Source organism: Lithobates pipiens, unplaced genomic scaffold (assembly GCF_037356315.1).
Source record: "Lithobates pipiens isolate NorthernLeopardFrog02 unplaced genomic scaffold, aLitPip1_a1.2 Scaffold_23, whole genome shotgun sequence".
NCBI lineage: Eukaryota > Metazoa > Chordata > Amphibia > Anura > Ranidae > Lithobates > Lithobates pipiens.
The window spans coordinates 41,193,756-41,213,650 of record NW_027507785.1 but is presented as its reverse complement, the minus strand read 5'-3'; the positions used below and the strand labels follow the sequence as shown (position 1 = coordinate 41,213,650).

General features: G+C 45.8%; 1 protein-coding gene across 1 annotated transcript in view; it reads right to left on the bottom strand.

Annotated features, from left to right (window-relative positions):
* Positions 1-286: 286 nt before the first annotated feature.
* Positions 287-19,895, bottom strand: part of LOC143927399 (uncharacterized) — a 28,365-nt gene continuing 8,756 nt past the window's right edge. Inside the window, exons 4-6 of the mRNA XM_077451459.1 lie at positions 17,796-17,957; positions 9,291-9,368; positions 287-3,134 (exon numbers count right to left, since the gene is read on the bottom strand). Of these exons, the coding sequence (XP_077307585.1) occupies positions 3,040-3,134; positions 9,291-9,368; positions 17,796-17,957 (335 nt within the window). The 3' untranslated portion in view covers positions 287-3,039. The remainder of the gene's footprint in view (positions 3,135-9,290; positions 9,369-17,795; positions 17,958-19,895) is intronic.

Sequence of the window (19,895 nt, the reverse complement as noted above, 5' to 3'; positions counted from 1 at the left end):
CGGCGGACTGGCACACACACGGCCGGATTGTCCGCCGAAATGCGAGTCCGGCGTGAAGATTGGAGTGCAAAACTACTTTCTAAGTCCGCCGTACTTTCGGGTCAAAAAAGTATGCCAGAGGCTACACACGGGGGGATTGTCCGGCGGACTTCAGTTTGCCGGACTTTTCCACCCACTTGTTTGATTGTGTGTACGCGGCATTTAATGTATTCAGGACCTAAAGTACAGTGCATTTGGGAAATATTCACAGGGCTTCACTTTTTCCAAATTTTGTTATGTTACAGCCTTATTCCAAAATGGATACAACTCATTATTTTCCTCAAAATTCTACGAACATTACCCCATAAGGACATTGTAAAAGAAGTTTGTTTGAAATCTTTGCAAATTTATTTAAAAAAAAATCCCATGTACATAGGTATTCACAGCCTTTGCTCAATAGTTTGTTGAAGCACCTTTTGCAGCAATTACAGCCTCAAGTCTTTTTGAGTATGATGCTATACAAGCTTGGCACACCTATTTTTGGGCAGTTTCTCCCATTCTTCTTTGCAGAACCTCTCAAGCTCCATCAGGTTGGATGAGGAGCATCGGTGCACAGCCATTTTCAGATCTCCCCAGAGATGTTCAATTGGGTTCAAGTCTGGGCTCTGGCTGGGCCACTCAAGGACATTCACAGAGTTGTCCCATAGCCTCTCCTTTGTTATCTTGGCTGTATCCTTAGGGTCGTAGTCCTGTTGGAAGATGAACCTTCCTCCCAGTCTGAGGTCCAGAGCACTTTGGAGCAGGTTTTCATCAAAGCTATCTCTGTACATTGCTTCATTCATCTTTCCTTATATCCTGATTAGTCTCCCAGTTCCTGCTGCTGAAAAACATCCCCACAGCATGATGCTGCTATCACCATACTTCAATGTAGATGGTATTGCCCAGGTGATGAATGGTGCCTGGTTTCCTCTAGACATGATGCTTGCCATTCAGGCCAAAGAGTTCAATCTTTGTTTCATCAGAACATTTTGTTTCTCATGGTCTGAGACTGAGAGTCCTTTTTGCAAACACTTCAGGCATGCTGTCATGTGCCTTTTACTGAAGAGTGGCTTCCGTCTGGCCACTCTACCATACAGGCCTGATTGGTGGAGTGCTGCAGAGATGATTGTTCTTCTGGAAGGTTCTACTCTCTCCACAGGTGCTGGAGCTCAGTCAGAATGACCATTGGGTTCTTGGTCACCTCCCTGACTAAGGCCCTTCACCCCCGATTACTCAGTTTAGCCCGGTGGCCTGCTCTTGGAAGAGCCTTGGTGGTTCCAAACTTCTTCCATTTACGGATTATGGAGGCCACTGTGCTCATTGGGAACTTCAATGCTGCAGAAATGTTTCTGTACCCTTCCCCAGGTCTCTGCCTCAATACAATCCTGTCTCTGAGGTCTACAGACATTTCCTTGGACTTCATGACTTCATGTACTGTTAACTGTGGGACCTTATATAGACAGGTGTGTGCCTTTCCAAATCATGTCCAATCAACTGAATTTACCACAGGTGGACTCCAATCAAGTTGTAGAAACATGTCAAGGATGATCAGTGGAAACAGGATGCATCTGAGCTCGGTTTTGAGTGTTATGGCAAAATCTGTGAATACTTATTTTAACTTTTTTTTTAAAATACATTTGCAAAGATTTCAAACAAACTTCAATCCCATTGTCATTATGGGGTTGTAACGGCACCCCTAATATAAAGGGGGTTAACGCCGTTTACGATGTTCCCTCTCCTAGACACACATCCACTCGCTACCAATATCCACAGCTAAACGACCCTTTCCTATAGGAGCCGACCCCTCTGGCAAAAAGATGAGACGCACGCTGTCTCTTCTGTAGTAGGAATGACTTTATTATTGAGAAACATTGTAACTTTATACACAATTCAAGGCACATGCTTTAACATGAACAAGGGCCCAGCTCCACCCACACATTCCAAGACTCAACACCTCATCCTGACGCCTGCTAGGCTTCAAACGATCCCACCCAATACACATCTTTTCACAAAGGGTTGGCAGCCAGTCTGTCTGGCACTTTACAATACACACAAGGACAGACTTAAATGAACAATAGAAATGCAAAACAACTTAATTCCTCACAGCAATGATACTTAACCCCCATATACAGTATACATCCAATCTATATACAATGTATATACAGCCTTGAATATGGCTATCACAGACCATATCGGGGGTTTCTTTTATTCACCCTGTGTCTAAAGTGACCCCACTGTCACAGGGGTATTGTTTGTAGGTTTTTGAGGAAAACAATGAATTTAATCTATTTTGGAATAAGGCTGTAACATAACAAAATGTGGAAAAAGTGAAGCGATGTGAATACTTTACGGATGCACGGTCTATTTTCAAAAACCAAAATATACTGCAGATTACTAGTTTTTAGATGGTGGCTGCTTTCGTTCTATTTTTTTTTTTTTTTTCCCAGCTGGTGATTTTAGCAGTAGCACACTTCCTGTCCTAGAGGGACCATGTTTACTGACTATTGTATCTGTGGAGGAGCAGTGTTGTCACCCTAGGATAGGAAGCGTGTAAGAACAACAGAACACTAATCCTTCTTCTCCATCTCCATAACATAGAGAGGGAGGCGGTTTTCTGTAGTCCACAGACAAACCTGGGAATGATGCAAAGTGATAAGAGTGCAGCACAGAACATTATTGGCTCGTAGCATTTCTGGCAGGATCGCCTGCCCTTCTAGAACAGATATAACAGAATACTTTGAATAGTGTATATAATGGAACAAGAGAGCGTATTTCTATACACTACATTTAAAACAAAGGGAAAGGGAAATTGGAGATTCCTATATTGGAGATTTTGGTGATAATGGGATGTTTCGGGAATGATATCAGTTCTTAGCATCACATCAATCTTCCATTATATCGGGGCAATCCCAGTATGGATGGTCATGTTCCATTTTCCTGACATACAGAATACTACAAGAATTGGAGAGTCCACATATGAGAACACTTTCCAGGTGCTATTGGGTCCAGATGGCTGATATCTCAGGCATTAGCATCTGCCTGGCCTACTGCAATGAAGGTGGTCATTTCCTCCAGGCTCTGGTATGTTCTGAGCCTCTGCGTACTATCCAGGCATTCTGCAATATGAGGACACAGGTGAGTACATATCTTTATATAAAACCATCATCATATGATAAGACAGAATTACAGTATCTATCATAAATAGCAGATATACGATTACCACATCGATAAAGTGATGGAAACGTCATGCAAAAGTTTGCATATTCCTTACACTGACATGCATACAATGTATATAAAAAGTCTACACACCACTATTAAAATGTCAGGTTTTTCGTGGTCCGGGCAGTGTAGCATAATAAAAATGAACATTATGCCCCGTCTACTGTATCACCTACAAGCCCTTCCAGTTCGGATCCCGCATGCCTTCCTTAGAGCAATGAACTGTGCACTGATTATGTTCATCTGGGCTGGAAAGCCTCTGAGACTGGCTCAGTCCATCCCGCGCCTACCAAAAGCGCTGGGAGGAATGGCCTTTCCGGATGTGTCATTGTATCACTCAGCCTGCCACTTGATGAGGATCGTTGATTGGTCTCGCCATGGGACACTCCAGCAATGGATCTAAATATAGTGGCTCCTGTCAGGGGCAGATCTGGGGGACTGCCATGGTGCCAGAAAGGCCTTTCAGAACGAGTAACAAAACACCCTACGGTAGGCGAGACATGGAGACTATCCCAAAAAACCTATCGGGATCAATCGATCGCACCCACACCTTCGCCGATTACCCCTATAATTAGGAACCCAGAATTCAAACCGGGACTGACTGACATCAGGTTTCAAGCTCTTAAGGGTAACGATAAATATCAGCTGCTCCATTTCGCCAGAGGCAGCCAGTGGATTTCTAGAGACGACGTAATGGAGGACCCTCTCTTAGGTAGCCTCACCTTCTGGCAGAAAATACAACTAACCCGCTTTATTAGAGCGCAGCCCTCTCCGAGGCTATTTTTGAGAAACCTAACACCCTTTGAGCTTCTTTGCTCCGAGCAGGAGCCAATACGGCATACCATATCATTGAATTACCAAATCCTTGTCACACCACCCCAAAGAATCTAGACTTCCTTTTATAACTAACTAGGAACGAGACTTGGGAATACAGCTGACCGAGAGACAAGTGGAGAGAATACTTCTCTTCACGTATAAAACGTTGATATGTGCTAACCAACAGGAAGCAGGATACAAAGTCTTATCACGCTGGTACTATACCTCGGTCAGGCTGAATAGGATGTTCCCTCAGAGTTCTAACCGATGGTGGAGGTTTGGAGAGGAAGCAGGTAGCCTTCTTCACATCTTCTGGTCATGCAGACCCCCTACTGGACAGAGGTCCACTGCATTGTTCAGAAGTTCACAGAGAGGAAATTACCCAGGACCCCTGAACTCTTTCTAATACAGCATCATGACATACCGAGCAAAGCATATAGGAAATCCATCCTTCCCTCACTGGTCACGGCAGCGAAAAGTTGCATCTCCCTGTTTTGGAAATGGAAGGAGCCTCCGGGAGTGGCGGCATGGTTGACGCGAGTAGCGGAAATGCATTGAATGGAGGACCTTGTGGCAACTGATAGAGGTCTCAGGGAGCAGTTCCTTAAAAAATGTTACTATTGGCTCGAATTTTTCTACTCCGAGAAGTATGTGAGGTTGACAACATAAGCAAGTGGGAACCAGGTACTCTGAGTCGATTGTGGGGACATAGATGGGGGGCCTGGAGGACGGGAACCCCCCCCTTCCTCCCTCCCCCCTACCCCCCCTCACCTCTTCCTCCTGGACCTTAATTGTTAACACACGGGACGGGCATCCCAGATTGGGAATAATGAAGTCTTGACACACAGTCACAACTTGTTATAGTTTTTAAATGTTCTGAACAGTTGAGACATGCTGATAGTGTAAACAAAATGTCAGGTTTCTGTGATATTAAAAAATGAGTCCAAGTCCAAGATAAATAATTTCAGAACTTTTTCCACCTTTAATGTTGCCTATAGACTGTACAACTCAGTTGAACAACAAATTGAAATCTTTTAGGCCCCTTTCACACATGCGGACCGTATGTCCGTATTTCATCCATCCGTTTGCGGATGAAATACGGACATACATGCATTCCTATGGGATAGCGGGTGTCTGCAGATGAACATCCGCAGACACCCGATATTGTCCGCCTCCGCTACTGTCTGATTCTGCAGACGGAGGAAAATCCTATTTTTCTATCCGTCTGCAGAGCGGATCGGACGAACACGGACAGATGGTCCGTGTTCATCCGATCCCCCATAGAGGAGAATGGAGAGCTGACAGGGCGGTCCCTGCACAGTGTGCCGAGACCGCCCTGTTATCTGCCAGCTCAGCGGGGACAAATGGAGCGATCCCCGCTGAGCAAGCGGATCATCACGAGGTGGATCATTACGGATCAGTCCCGTGTGAAAGGGGCCTTAAGGTCGGTTCACACAGGGGCGACCCGTCAGGCGACTTGGCCGCCTGACAAGTCGTGTCCCGCTCTATGCAATGGAACCGTTCTAATCGGAGCGACTCAAGACGCTCCGACTTAGAAAAAGGTTCCTGTACGACTTTTGGGGCGACTTGCATTGACTTCTATACAGAAGTCATTTCACAAGCCGCCGCTAAAGTCGGATCCCGGTCGCCTGAGGCAGTCGCGCTGCAAGTCGTGCTGCCTCAGTGTGAACGGGCTCTTAGGTGGAGGGAAGTAAAAATAATAATCCAAAATAATATGGTTGCATAAGTGTGCACACCCTATAACTAATACTTTGTTGAAGCACCTTTTGATTTTAATACAGCACTCAGTCTTTTTGGGTACGAGTCTATCAGCCTGGCACATCATGACTTGGAAATATTTGCCCACTCTTCTTCGCAAAAACACTCCTAATGTGTCAGATTGCGAGGGCATCTCCTGTGCACAGCCCTCTTCAGATCACCCCACAGATTTTCAATCGGATTCAGGTCTGGGCTCTGGCTGGGCCATTCCAAAACCTTATTCTGCTTCTGATGAAGCCATTCCACTATTGATTTGGATGTATGCTTTCGGTCGTTGTCATGCTGAAAGATGAAGTTCCTCTTCATGTTCAGTTTTCTAGCAGAAGCCTGAAGGTTGTGTGCCAATATTGACTGGTATTTGGAACTGTTCATAATTCCCTCTACCTTGACTAAGGCCCCTGTTCCAGCTAAAGAAAAACAGCCCCAAAGCATGATGCTGCCACCACCATGCTTCACGGTGGGCATGGTGTTCTTTTGGTGATGTGCAGTGTTGTTTTTGCACCAAACATAACACATTTTCCCACATGCTTTTGGGAGACTTCAGATGTGTTTTTGCAAAATTTAGCTTGGCTTGGATGTTTTTCTTGATAAGAAAAGGCTTTCATCTTGCCACTCTACCCAATAGCCCAGACATATGAAGAATACGGGAGATTGTGGTCACATGTACCACAAAGCCAGCACTTGCCAGAATTCCTGCAGCTCTAATGTTGCTGTAGGCCTCTTGGCAGCCTCCCTGATCAGTTTTCTTCTCATCTTTTCACCAATTTTGGAGGGGCCTCCAGTTCTTGGTAATGTCACTGTTGTGCCATATTTTCCCCACTTGATGATGACTGTCTTCACTGTTTTCCATGGTATATCTAATGCCTTGGAAATTCTTTTGTACCCTTCTCGTCTGATCATAGATCCCTCTGATGCTTTGCAAACTCTCTGCAAAGCATTAAACAACAAACTGAAATCTTTTAGGCCCCTTTCACACATGCGGACCGTATGTCCATATTTCATCCATCCGTTTGCAGATGAAATACGGACATACATGCATTCCTATGGGATAGCATCCATCCATGGAGTTTGCTGTAAAATGCGACTAAGAAAATGTCAGGAAAGACCTACTAGAACAGCTGAACCTTATTTGGGGTTAATCAGAGTCACATTAAGAGCCGGTTCACACAGGGGCGACTCAGATCCGACTTCAGGTCGCCCCTAGTCGCCTTAAGTCGCGTACATGTAAAAATCAATGTAAGTGAATGAGAGCCGTCTTAATGCACACTACTGAAGTCGCTCTGACTTCAGAAAAGGTTCCTGTACTACTTGTAACTGACTTGTAGGCGACTGGTACCCATTGATTTCAATGGAGGTCCCCTCCAAGTCGGATCTCCGTCTATACGGAGGCGACTCTCACAGAATTATCAGCTCTCGAGAGGGAACTCCACGCCAAATTTATAAAACAAATTTGGCGTGGGTTCCCCCTCCGAGAGCATACCAGGCCCTTAGGTCTGGTATGGATTTTAAGGGGAACCCCCTACGGCGAAAAAACGGCGTGGGGGTCCCCCTCAGATCCATACCAGACCCTTATCTGAGCACGCTACCCGGCCGGCCAGGAAAGGGGGTGGGGACGAGCGAGCGCCCCCCCCCCTTCCTGAGCCGTACCAGGCCGCGTGCCTTCAACATGGGGGGGGGGCGCACGCCCAAAGCACCTTGTCCCCATGTTGATGAGGACAAGGGCCTCTTCCCGACAACCCTGGTCGTTGGTTGTCGGGGTCTGCGGGCGGGGGCTTATTGGAATCTGGCGATGTCCCTATATAAGTCGCCGCACGCCACGTCCCTGTCATTGTGACCAGAGACAGCGACGAGGCAACAGCTGGAGAAGAGAAGAAGAGAAGAGAAGAACAAAAGGCCAGAAGACAGCGGCGACAGAAGACCGGGCCACCGCTTGTAAAAGAGCTAGAAGAAGGCGTGGTGGCCCGGCAAGAAGAAACGAAGAGGGGGACAAAACCCTCGAAGTCGGAAGAAGAGGGCGGCAGCTAAGAAGAAAGCCGGGCTCCTCCGCTAGTAAAAGAGCTAGCAGAAGATAGCGGAGGAGTCCGGCGAGAAGACCCCCGAAGACGGAAGAAGACCCCCGGAGCTGTGCAATAAACTATTTTAACCCTTGTGTGTTGTGGGTTTTTAAAAAAAAAAAATTCACAGGTGAATGGGTAGGGGTACATTGTACCCCATACTCATTCACATAGGGTGGGGGGCCGGGATCCGGGGGCCCCCTTATTAAAGGGGGCTCACGGACTCCGATAAGCCCCCCGCCCGCAGACCCCGACAACCAACGGCCAGGGTTGTCGGGACGAGGTCCTTGTCCTCATCAACATGGGGACAAGGTGCTTTGGGGTGGGGGGGGGCGCGACCCCCCTTCCCCAAGGCACCACCCCATGTTGAGGGCACGTGGCCTGGTACGGCTCAGGAGGGGGGTGCTCGCTCGTCCCCACCCCCTTTCCTGGCCGGCCGGGTAGCGTGCTCGGATAAGGGTCTGGTATGGATCTTGGCGGGGCCCCATGCCGTTTTTCCGGCGTAGGGGGTTCCCCTTAAAATCCATACCAGACCTAAAGGCCTGGCATGCTCCTAGAGGGGGAACCCACGCCGTTTTTTATTTTTTTTTATTTGGCGTGGAGTTCCCCCTTGAGAGCTCATTCTCTGATTGGCCACGGCAAAAGTCGCCTGGCCTGGGGCGACTTAAAGTTGTGTTGTAAGTCGCCCCAAGTCGTGTTGATAAGTCGTGTCCAAGTTGCCTCCAAAAGTTGTGTTGAAAGTCATGTTGCCCCTGTGTGAACCGACTCTAAATGATGGCAGGTGTGTACTGACTCCTATTTAACATGAGTTTAGATGGGATTGCTTAATTCTGAACACAGCTGCATCCCCAGTTATAAGAGGGTGTGCACACTTATGCAATCACCTTATTTTTACTCCCCCCCCGCCTTCTAAAAGATTTCAGTTTGTTTTTCATTTGAGTTGTACAGTTTATAGGTTACATTAAAGGTGGAAAAAGTTCTGAAATGATTTATCATTGCCTCATTTTTTTATACATCACAGAAACCTGACATTTTTACAGGGGTGTGTAGATTTTTTTATATCCATTGTATATGAAGGAAAGAATTAATCCAAGGGCCCATTTGCATTGCTGCGTCATTAATATTGAAGGGGCAGATATAAAAAAAAAAAAATACCACTCCACAACCGCAAACCAAGCATTTGGCTGGTGGTTACAATCCCATTCATTTTAATGGGCGCCTTGGATAAAAAGGCTGCAGGAGATCAGCTCCGAGATGCAACAAAGAATGGAAAAAAGGAGAAAATAAGTATTTTTTTAGTTTTAACACATGGAAATTATTTCTGATACACAGGGGTTGATTTACTAAAATTGGAGAGGGCAAAATCAGGTCTCCAAATTTCCTGCTTCTGTTCCCCCTCATTACCTGACTCAGTGGTGTCTTTCTCCCATGGTCCCGGTGTTATCTCTGTGGATAGGGGGATCTGGATGTTCACCTCGTGACCTGGAAATACATTAAAGAGGTCATTTTTTTTCTCACGATATGGCAAAAATCAGTTTAGTGGAACCTCAGCTATTTAAAAAAAAAAAAAGGTAAAAAAACGAAATAAATAACCCATGGTATATTAGAAAAAATAATCTATCACTGCAATAATCAACTTCAATCCAGCACCGTCCCCCACAAAGGATCTGCTCCTCCTGCTGATGGCGCTCCACTTCTTGCCCAGCCACATTTCACCAACGTTATGTCATCCCCCGCTGTCACAGCTCTCCCCACTTAAGGGGGTGTCACCATGCACGCCCAAACTCAAGGTACTTACACTTAATTTTTATTAAATTAAGAAAAGTTAAAGTGAAAAGGACCCAAACCCAAAATGCATTCACACCAAAGCACCAAACACCGATTACAGCAATTCGCTGTGGGAGGCAGCCCTACTGAAAGCAATGGGAGGCTGCTGACTACGGCGGCAAATCGCAGCCATTTGCATGCAATTGCTAAAGCGGTGATTACATGTGAATGATCGGACATGGAGATATCTAGGGTTGCCACCCGTCCGGGATTCACCCACACAATCCGGGTTTTGAATCATGTGTCCGGGTTTCAGATCGGAAATTACAGGGTCTGCACTAAGTGCCTCTGACCACCTCCCCCTGCCTCTCTAAATTGCCGCCTTCCTGTGTGCCCCCATCACCACTCCGATACCCCTCCCTCTTCCCCAGCATTTCTGGCTTTCCTCCTCTCCTCTAATACCGGAAGCAGCTGCTGCTTTACCCGCTTGCCGACCAGCCACCATCATTATACTGTGGCAGGTCGGCAGGATCCTGCGAATCGCTGTAACTATACGTCGGCTTGCGGGATCGGGATAGCAGGCGCGCACACGCTGCACTGCGGGGGGTGCCGATGCTCATGGTCGACAGCCGCGATGACCGCCGGCCACGAGCAATCACGAGCATGAGAGGCAGAACAGGTACAAGTGTGTATGTAAACACACAAATCCCTGTTCTGTTCTGTGAGGAGAGACAGATCATGAGTTCCTAATAGCTAGGAACCACAATCTGTCATTTACTCTACGTCAGTCCCTTCCCTCCACAGTTGGAAACACACACAGGGAGCACAGTTAACCCCTTGATTGCCCCCTAGTGTTACTCCCTTCCCTGCCAATGACATTTTTACAGTAATCAGTGCATTTTTATAGCACTGATCGCCGTATAAATGCCAATGGTCCCACAAATGTGTCAAAAGTGTCCGCTGTGTCCACCATAATGTTGCAGTCCCGGTAAAAATCGCAGATCGCTGCCATTACTAGTAAAAAAAAAAATAATAATAAAAATTCTATAAATCTATGCCTATTTTGTAGAAACTATAACTTTTGCGCAAACCAATCAATATACCCTTATTGCGATTTTTTTACCAAAAATATGTAGAATACATATCGGCCTAAACCGAGAATTATTTTTTTTTAAATGGGGATATTTATTATAGCAAAAAGTACAAAATATTGTGTTTTTTTCAAAATTGACGCTCTTTTTTTGTTTATAGCGCAAAAAATAAAAACCAAAGAGATTATCAAATACCACCAAAAGAAAGCTCTATTTGTGAGAAATAAAGTACGCAAATTTTGTTTGGGTGCAGCGTCGTATGACCATGCAATTGTGAGTTAAAGCGACACAGTGCAGAATCGCAAAAAATGCCCCGGTCATTCAGCAGCCAAATCTTCCCAGGGCTGAAGTGATTAAAGTAATATTAAAAGCATTTTAGTAACAAATTTGTCATATTCAATCTGCTCTGTGCAGTGGTTTTGCCCAGAGTAGTTCCGATCCTCCTCTTCTCAGGTCCCTAGCCGGAGCTCCTGGCCCCTCCCTTCTGCCGATTGTGCCTCCAGAGCAAGCACCATGCTGCGGGGGCAACAAGCATGTAATTGCTGCATGAGCGAATACAAGTGATTGGCCACAAATTAGCTGTAGGATGCTCTCATTGGGGCTGCCTCCCATAGCTAATCACCGGAAACTCCCGCTAGCGTTCTCACACGTAATCCGTGTCGGGTGCATTCGCAGGTGTTCATTCACCCTTACTAAACGGCTAATTTGGCGTTCCCCATTTAATTATAATTAAATCACAAATTGTAATTAAAATCTATGAATGGAAATGAGAATTGTAAGCAGGAACATATACCGATAAGATTATTTACAATACATGTATTGTAAAGTGCCTTCAAAGAGTATTCATACCCCTTGAAATTTTCCACATTTTGTCATGTTACAACCAAACACATAAATGTATTTTATTGGGATATTATGTTATTTTTTATTGACCAACACAAAGCCGCAAATAATTGTGAAGTGGAAGGAAAATGATAAATGTTTTTCAAATTTTTGTGGTGTACATTTGTATAGCGCCCCCCTGAGTCAATACTTTGTAGAACCTCCTTTCTCTGCAATTACAGCTGCAAGTCTTTTTGGGGACGTCTCTACCAGCTTTGCACATCTAGAAAGTGACATTTTTGGACATTCTTCTTTACAAAATAGCTCAAGCTCTATCAGTTTGGGTGGAGAGTGTCTGGGAACAGCAATTTTTCAAGTCTTGGCACAGATTCTCAATTGGATTTAGGTTTGAACTTTGACTGGGCCATTCTAACACATGAATGTGCTTTGATCTAAACCATTACATTGTAGATCTGGCTGTATGTTTCGGGTCGTTGTCCTGCTGGAAGGTGAACCTCCGCCCCAGTCTCAAGTCTTTTGCAGGCTCTAAAGCCCCATACACACTATCAGTTTTTCTGCTGAGTTTTTCCTTCAGATTTACCAAAACCATGTAGTGAAGGGCCTGCCTGATTCCATACAAATTGAAACTCCTAAGATTTGACCTCATATTATATGGTTTTGGTAAATCTGAAGGAAATACTCAGCAGAAAAACTGATAGTGTGTATGGGGCTTAACAGGTTTTCTTCTAAGATTGCTCCATCCATCTTCCCATCAACTCTGACCAGCTTCTCTGTCCCTGCTGAAGAAAAGCATCCCCATAACATGATGCTGCCACCGCCATTTTTCACGGTGGGGATGGTGTGTTCAGGGTGATGTACAGTGTTACTTTTCCACCACACATAGCGTTTTGCTTTTAGGCCAAAAAGTTCAATTTTGGTCTCATCTGACCAAAGTACCTTCTTCCACATGTTTGCTGTGTCCCCCACATGGCTTCTCACAAACTGCAAACAGGACTTCTTATGGCTTTCTTTCAACAATGGCTTTCTTCTTGCCACTCTTCCATAAAGGCCAGATTTGTGGAGTGCATGACTAAAGCATTGTGTGATGACAGACTGTTGGCCTAAAATCTGACCTTTAGTATGCTCCTTCAAACAATTGTTGTCCCCTTTTGGCCAACAAATGTTGGGTGGCAGGCTAGTAAATATTCGGCGAACAATGGGTCTGTTGTCAGATTTTCGTATCGCCTGTACACAAGTCCTTCACACAAAAGTCCAAAGTACAAACACGCATGCTTGGAATCAGTGCTCACCAAACACGACATTAGCAAAAGGTGCCCAAAGGGTGGCGCTCAAGAGCTGAAATTCCATGTAGTACATCACTATGTTCGTGTTTGCTGGCCAACAATTGTGTGCAGTTAGTATGCAAGACAAGATCCAGGCACACGCCCTTTTGACAAAGGTCTGACGCTCTGTTGGCCAACAATCCGATCATGTGCACAAGGCGTAATAGTTGTCCTGTGGACAGATTCTCTCACCTGAGCTGTGGATCTCTGCAGCTCCTCCAGAGTAACCATGGACCTCTTGGCTGCTTCTCTGATGAATGCTCTCCTTGCCCGGCCTGTCAGTTTAGGTGAACGACCATGTCTTGGTAGGTATGCAGTTGTGCCATACTCTTTCCATTGTCAGATGATGGATTGAACAGTAGACATGTGCATTCGTTTTCGTCCGAATGCATTTTCGTCCGAATTTCAGCTATTTTCGTTTTCGTTTTGACAAACGATAACGAAAGCACAAAATCCGAAAAACGAAACATCCGACATAAATAAATGCTTTATTTTCGTTTTCATTGTTACAACAGTTCGATATAGAATAGGAGATTCGACATGACTCTGACAACAATCTGTGTCTATAGAACCTGTGGTCGAATGTGCTTAACCTTACCTCTATTAGTCCAAGATTATATAGAGAAAATATTCGACAGAGAAAAAAGATTTGACAGAGAGAAAAGATTCTGCAAGTTACCGTCCTAAAAAGTGTTTGGGGACCCGGGCCCTGCCCCAGGGGACATGTATCAATGCAAAAAAAAGTTTTAAAAACGGCCGTTTTTTCGGGAGCAGTTATTTTAATAATGATTAAAGTGAAACAATAAAAGTGTAATATTCCTTTAAATTTCGTAGGGGGGGGGGGTTGTCTATAGTATGCCTGTGAAGGGGCGCATGTTTCCCGTGCTTAGAACTGTCCCTGCACAAAGTGTCATTTATGCAGGAAAAAAAGTCCTTTTAAAATCACTCGCAGCTATTATGAATTGTCGGCTCCGTAATACAGAGAACACTCATTGAAAGTCATTGATAAAAAAATAAAAAAATTAATTAAAAAAAAAGCGTGGGGGTCCCCCAAATTCAATTACCAGGCCCTTCAGGTCTGGTATGGATATTAAGGGGAACCCTGCCTCAAATTTAGGAAAAAATTTGACGTGGGGTTCCCCCTAAATATCCATAACCAGACCCTTCAGGTCTGGTATGGATATTAAGGGGAACCCCGCGTCAAATTTTAAAAAATATTGACGTGGGGTTCCCCCTAAAAATCCATACCAGACCCTTTATCCGAGCATGCAACCTGGCAGGCCGCAGGAAAAGAGGGGGGGACGAGAGAGAGGCCCCCCCTCCCTCCTGAACCGTACCAGGCCACATGCCCTCAACATTGGGAGGATGCTTTGGGGGTCTGTGACCCCTCAAAGCACCTTGTCCCCATGTTGATGAGGACAAGGGCCTCATCCCCACAACCCTGGCCGGTGGTTGTGGAGGTCTGCGGGCGGGGGACTTATCAGAATCTGGAAGCCCCCTTTAACAAGGGGACCCCCAGATCCCGGCCCCCCCCTGTTTGAAATGGTAAGGGGGTACAAAAGTACCCCTACCATTTCACAAAGAAAGTGTAAAAAATGGTTAAATAAAACAAACACACTTTTGAAAAATTCCTTTATTAAAAATAAAAAAATAAAAAAAAGATTCCAGCAGCGGTAATCCACTCTTGCTATCCAGCGACGGACGGTCATCTCTCCAGCGATGGGTCATCTCATCCAGCGCAGCGAATCCTCCATCCTTCTTCTGTCTCCGTGGAGGAGACACTGCAGGCATTCCGGCGGCTGACGTTTCTTATATACGGTGGGCGGGGCCACCCATCACCTGACCCCGCCCCCTCTGACGCAAGGGGAAACCCGGGGTTCCCTGTGACGTATGGGTGACCCCGCACCCCTCTGATGTAACACAGGCAGGTTTCCGTTACATCAGAGGGGGGGCGGGGTCACCCATACGTCACGGGGAACCCCGGGTTTCCCCTTGCGTCAGAGGGGGGCGGGGTCAGGTGACGGGTGGCCCCGCCCTCCGTATATAAGAAACGTCAGGCCGCCGGAATGCCTGCAGTGTCTCCTCCATGGAGACAGAAGAAGGATGTATTCGCTGCGCTGGATGAGATGAGCCATCGCTGGAGAGATTACCGTCCGTTGCTGGATAGCAAGAGTGGATTACCGCCGCTGGAATCTTTTTTTTTATTTTTTTATTTTTAATAAAGGAATTTTTCAAAAGTGTGTTTGTTTTATTTAACCATTTTTTACACTTTCTTTGTGAAATGGTCGGGGTACTGGTACCGTTCAGGAGGGAGGGGGGGCCGCTCTCTCGTCCCCCCCTCTTTTCCTGCGGCCTGCCAGGTTGCGTGCTCGGATAAAGGGTCTGGTATGGATTTTTAGGGGGAACCCCACGTCAATATTTTTTTAAATTTGACGCGGGGTTCCCCTTAATATCCATACCAGACCTGAAGGTCCTGGTTATGGATATTTAGGGGGAACCCCACGTCAAATTTTTTCTTAAATTTGAGGCAGGGTTCCCCTTAATATCCATACCAGACCTGAAGGGCCTGGTAATTGAATTTGGGGGACCCCCACGCTTTTTTTTAAATTTAATTATTTTTTTTTTTTATCAATGACTTTCAATGGGTGTTCTCTGTATTACGGAGCCGACAATTCATAATAGCTGCGAGTGATTTTAAAGGACACTTTGTGCTGGGACAGTTCTAAGCACCAGAAACATGCGCCCCTTCACAGGCATACTATAGACACCCCCCCTACGAAATTTAAAGGAATATTACACTTTTATTGTTTCACTTTAATCATTATTAAAATAACTGCTCCCGAAAAAACGGCCGTTTTTAAAACTTTTTTTTGCATTGATACATGTCCCCTGGGGCAGGACCCGGGTCCCCAAACACTTTTTAGGACAGTAACTTGCAAATTAGCCTTTAATTTTAGCACTTTAGATTTTGAACGTTGGAGTCCCATAGACTTTAATAGGGTTCTAAAGTATGCTATATAGTTAGCTCCGTCGAATCTTCTTTATACATCCGACAGACACCATAAGCCTTCCAAGACAGATTCGACCGTGATTCATGTGGATATTCGGACGAATGCAATTTTTGAACGAAAAACGAAATAAATAAAAACGAATTTCGGGAGTAACTAAATAAATTAAGTTTTCGGACGAAAACGAAATTCCGAAACGAAATATTTTACTCTGCACATGTCTATTGAACAGTGCTCTGTGAGATGGTCAAAGCTTGGGATATTTTTTTTTTAACCTAACCCTGCTTTAACCGCTTCAGCCCCAAAAGATTTTACCCCCTTCCTGACCAGAGCACTTTTTGCAATTTGGCACTGCCTCGCTTTAGCTGACAATTGCGCAGTTGTGCAACACTGCACCCAAACAAAATTCACGTCCTTTTTTTCCCACAAATAGAGATTTATTTTGGTGGTATTTTATCATCTCTGTGGTTTTTATTTTTTGCGCTAGAAATAAAAAAAAGAGCGACAATTTTGAAAAAACTCAATATTTTTTACTTTTTGCTATAATAAATATCCCCCAAAAATATATAAAAAAATAAATATTTTTTTCTCAGTTTAGGCCGATGTGTACTCTTCTACATATTTTTGGTAAAAAAAAAATCACAATAAGAGTATATTGATTGGTTTGCTTAAAAGTTATAGCGTCTACAAAAAATGGGGTTGTTTTATGGCATTTTTATTTTTGTTTTTTTGTTTAACTGGTAATGTTACAACCAAAAACGAAAATGTATTTTATTGGGATTTTATGTGATAGACCAACACAAATTGGAAACAAAATGATAAATGGTTTCAATATGTGAAAAGATCTGTGATTTTTATTGGGACTGCGACATTATGACGGACACGTCGGACAATTTTGACACATTTTTGGGACCATTAGCATTTTTACAGCGATCGGTGCTAAAATAAATGCATTGATTATTGTAAAAATGTCACTGGCAGTGAAGGGGTTAACCCTAGGGGATGATCAAGGGGTTAATTGTGTTCCCTAGTGTGTGTTCTAACTGAAGGGGGGAGGGGACTGTGCAGGGGAGATGACAGATCGCTGCGCATACTCTATGAATAGACAACCTGTCACTTCTCCCCTCAAAGAACCGGAAACTGTGTGTTTACACACACACAGATCCCGGTTCTCCGTGTGCCCCGAGCGATCGAGGGAGCCCGGCGGTGATCACGACTGCCGGGCACTCGCATCGGCTCTAGTGGCCACAGGGCGAAGTGACCTTACATAATGTCGTTTCGCCCAGCCACGCCATTCTACCGCAGTACAACTGCAGCGGCTGGTCGGCAAGTGGTTAAACTCTGACCTGTCTGGCGTGTTCATTGGCCTTCATGATGCTGTTTGTTCACTAAGGTTCTCTAACAAACCTCTGAGGGCTTCAGAGACCAGCTGTATTTATACAGAGATTAAATTAAACACAGGTGGACTCTATTTACTAATTAGATGACTTCTGAAGGCAATTGGTTCCACTAGATTTTGGTTAGGGGTATCAGAGTACAGGGGGCTGAGTACAAATACACACCACACTTTTCACATATTGAAACCATTTATCATTTTAATTCCACGTCACAATTATGTGCCACTTTGTGTTGGCCTATCACATAAAATCCCAATAAAATACATTTACGTTTTTGGTTGTAACATGACAAAATGTGAAAAATGTCAAGGGGTATGAATACTTTTTCAAGGCACTGTATGTTATTTCATGTCTATCTAGAAAAAAAAAATTAAAACAACAATATTTCCTTTTTATGTTATTTTTGGACGTGGAGTAGGGAACTATAGACTGCAGGGGTAAAGCCTGAGTACTGCATATAACAGTTGTGTGTCCTTCTTACCCGGTTTTTGTTTCCTTCTTTTGCACAGGCATTTTCCCAGATACACCGTGGACACCACAAGGACTAGAACGAAGATGGCACCCTCAACGATGAGGATGATCGCTGGATCTGGCAGCCGTGATTTTGGTACCCGATCCGGTGATTTCTTCTCAGTCTGATTGTCTGTGCCAAAAATGAGAGGAAATACAGGGATAAATGACGGGAGGAAATCCCAGCAAACCCTCTGCGGTCCCAAGCTTAAACCAAATGGTCACCATATATAATGTAGGTCTAAAGTATCCTGCATGTCCTCCAGACTTTTACGATTATATGTATGTGTAGTAGAAATATTTATGTATGTTTTTATAGGCACTTTATGATAGACTTACCTGCCCCCTCCAGCGATGTGATGGACGCGGTCTCTCCCCATTGCTCTTATGGCCACCACTAACATCCTGATCTTCTGCCAAGTCCATCATCTTCAGGCCATCTTGATGGCCCTGCCCAAGATGATATAACTCCTGCTCATGCACAGAGAGGCCTGCGAGAATGTACACTGAAATGTGCATGTGTGGTTATGGCCTGGTCAACATTTGTATGATGTGGGACTGCGTGCAAAATCGCACGCTTTCCTGCAATGCGGAAAATCAAATCATTCCCTTTGCAGCCTCGCAGCAGTGCCATTCATTCCTAATCGCACCCAAGCACGCTTTGCTAACATACCTTGAAATAGCTGCTCTAAATGTGATGTGCAAAAATCGCATTGGCGTGAATGGAGCCTTAAAGCGGTAGTAAAGCGCTGTTTCTTTTTTAAATCCTGAAAGGTAAAGCATCACATACTAGCACATTATGTGAAACTTACCTTAGAACAAAGCCTTCCAGCAGCGCAATGTCACTACCAGGCATGTACTGGCCATCGGGACTACCGGGAGATTCCCGGTGGGCCGATGGCTCAGTGGGCCGGTTGGTTTCAGTGACAGACAGCCTGTCAAAATAATGGATGCACGGCCCGCACAGCCATTATTTTGAGCACTGCTGTACTGCCCAGGGCCGGCCCAACCACAGGACCAACGCGGCAATTCAGGGGTGGACTCAGTCGGGATGGTGCTTCAGTGAGTGTTTCACTGCTTCTGTTGCCGGCCCGCCCACCACCTGTAGCACAGCCGATAGGCTCTGCCGCTGCAATGTGTCTGAAAGGTCACGCTGGTGGGCGGGGACAAACGTCCTCCGATGGCCACTGCATCCCCCGGAACATCCCTGATGCCAGTGTGTGTGTGCAAGTGCTCGGTGCAGCCAGCTTGTGACACACACCACTTCCCGCCCTTCTCTCCCTGCCTGTACGTTACATCAATGAAGAGCAAGAGGGAGGCGGTAAATTAAACAAGTAGCCCAGACCCGGACCCCTTTCTCTGCCCCCTCACCTCTTTCTCTCCATGTTCCCCTCTCTCTCCATGTCCCTCTCTCTCTCTCTCCATGCCACTCTCTTTCTCTCTCCATGTCCCTCTCTCTCTCTCTCCATGTCCCTCTCTCTCTCTCCATGTCCCTCTCTCTCTCTCCATGTCCCTCTCTCTCTCTCCATGTCCCTCTCTCTCCATGTCACTCTCTCTCTCTCCATGTGCTTCTCTCTCCATGTCCCTCTCTCTCTCTCCATGTCCCCCTCTCTCTCCATGTCCCCCTCTCTCTCCATGTCCCTCTCTCTCTCTCCATGTCCCCCTCTCTCTCTCTCCCTCTTTCTCCCCCTCTCTCTGTGTGTCTCTCTCTCTCTCTCTCTCCATGTCCCCCACTCTCTCTCTCTCCATGTCCCCCGCTCTCTCTCTCTCCATGTCCCCCGCTCTCTCTCTCTCCATGTCCCCCGCTCTCTCTCTCTCCGTGTCCCCCGCTCTCTCTCTCCGTGTCCCCCGCTCTCTCTCTCCGTGTCCCCCGCTCTCTCTCTCCGTGTCCCCCGCTCTCTCTCTCCGTGTCCCCCGCTCTCTCCATGACCCCCGCTCTCTCTCTCTCTCCATGACCCCCGCTCTCTCTCTCTCCATGTCCCCCGCTCTCTCTCCATGTCCCCCGCGCTCTCTCTCTCCATGTCCCCCGCTCTCTCTCTCTCTCCATGTCCTCCCCCCTCTCTCTCCATGT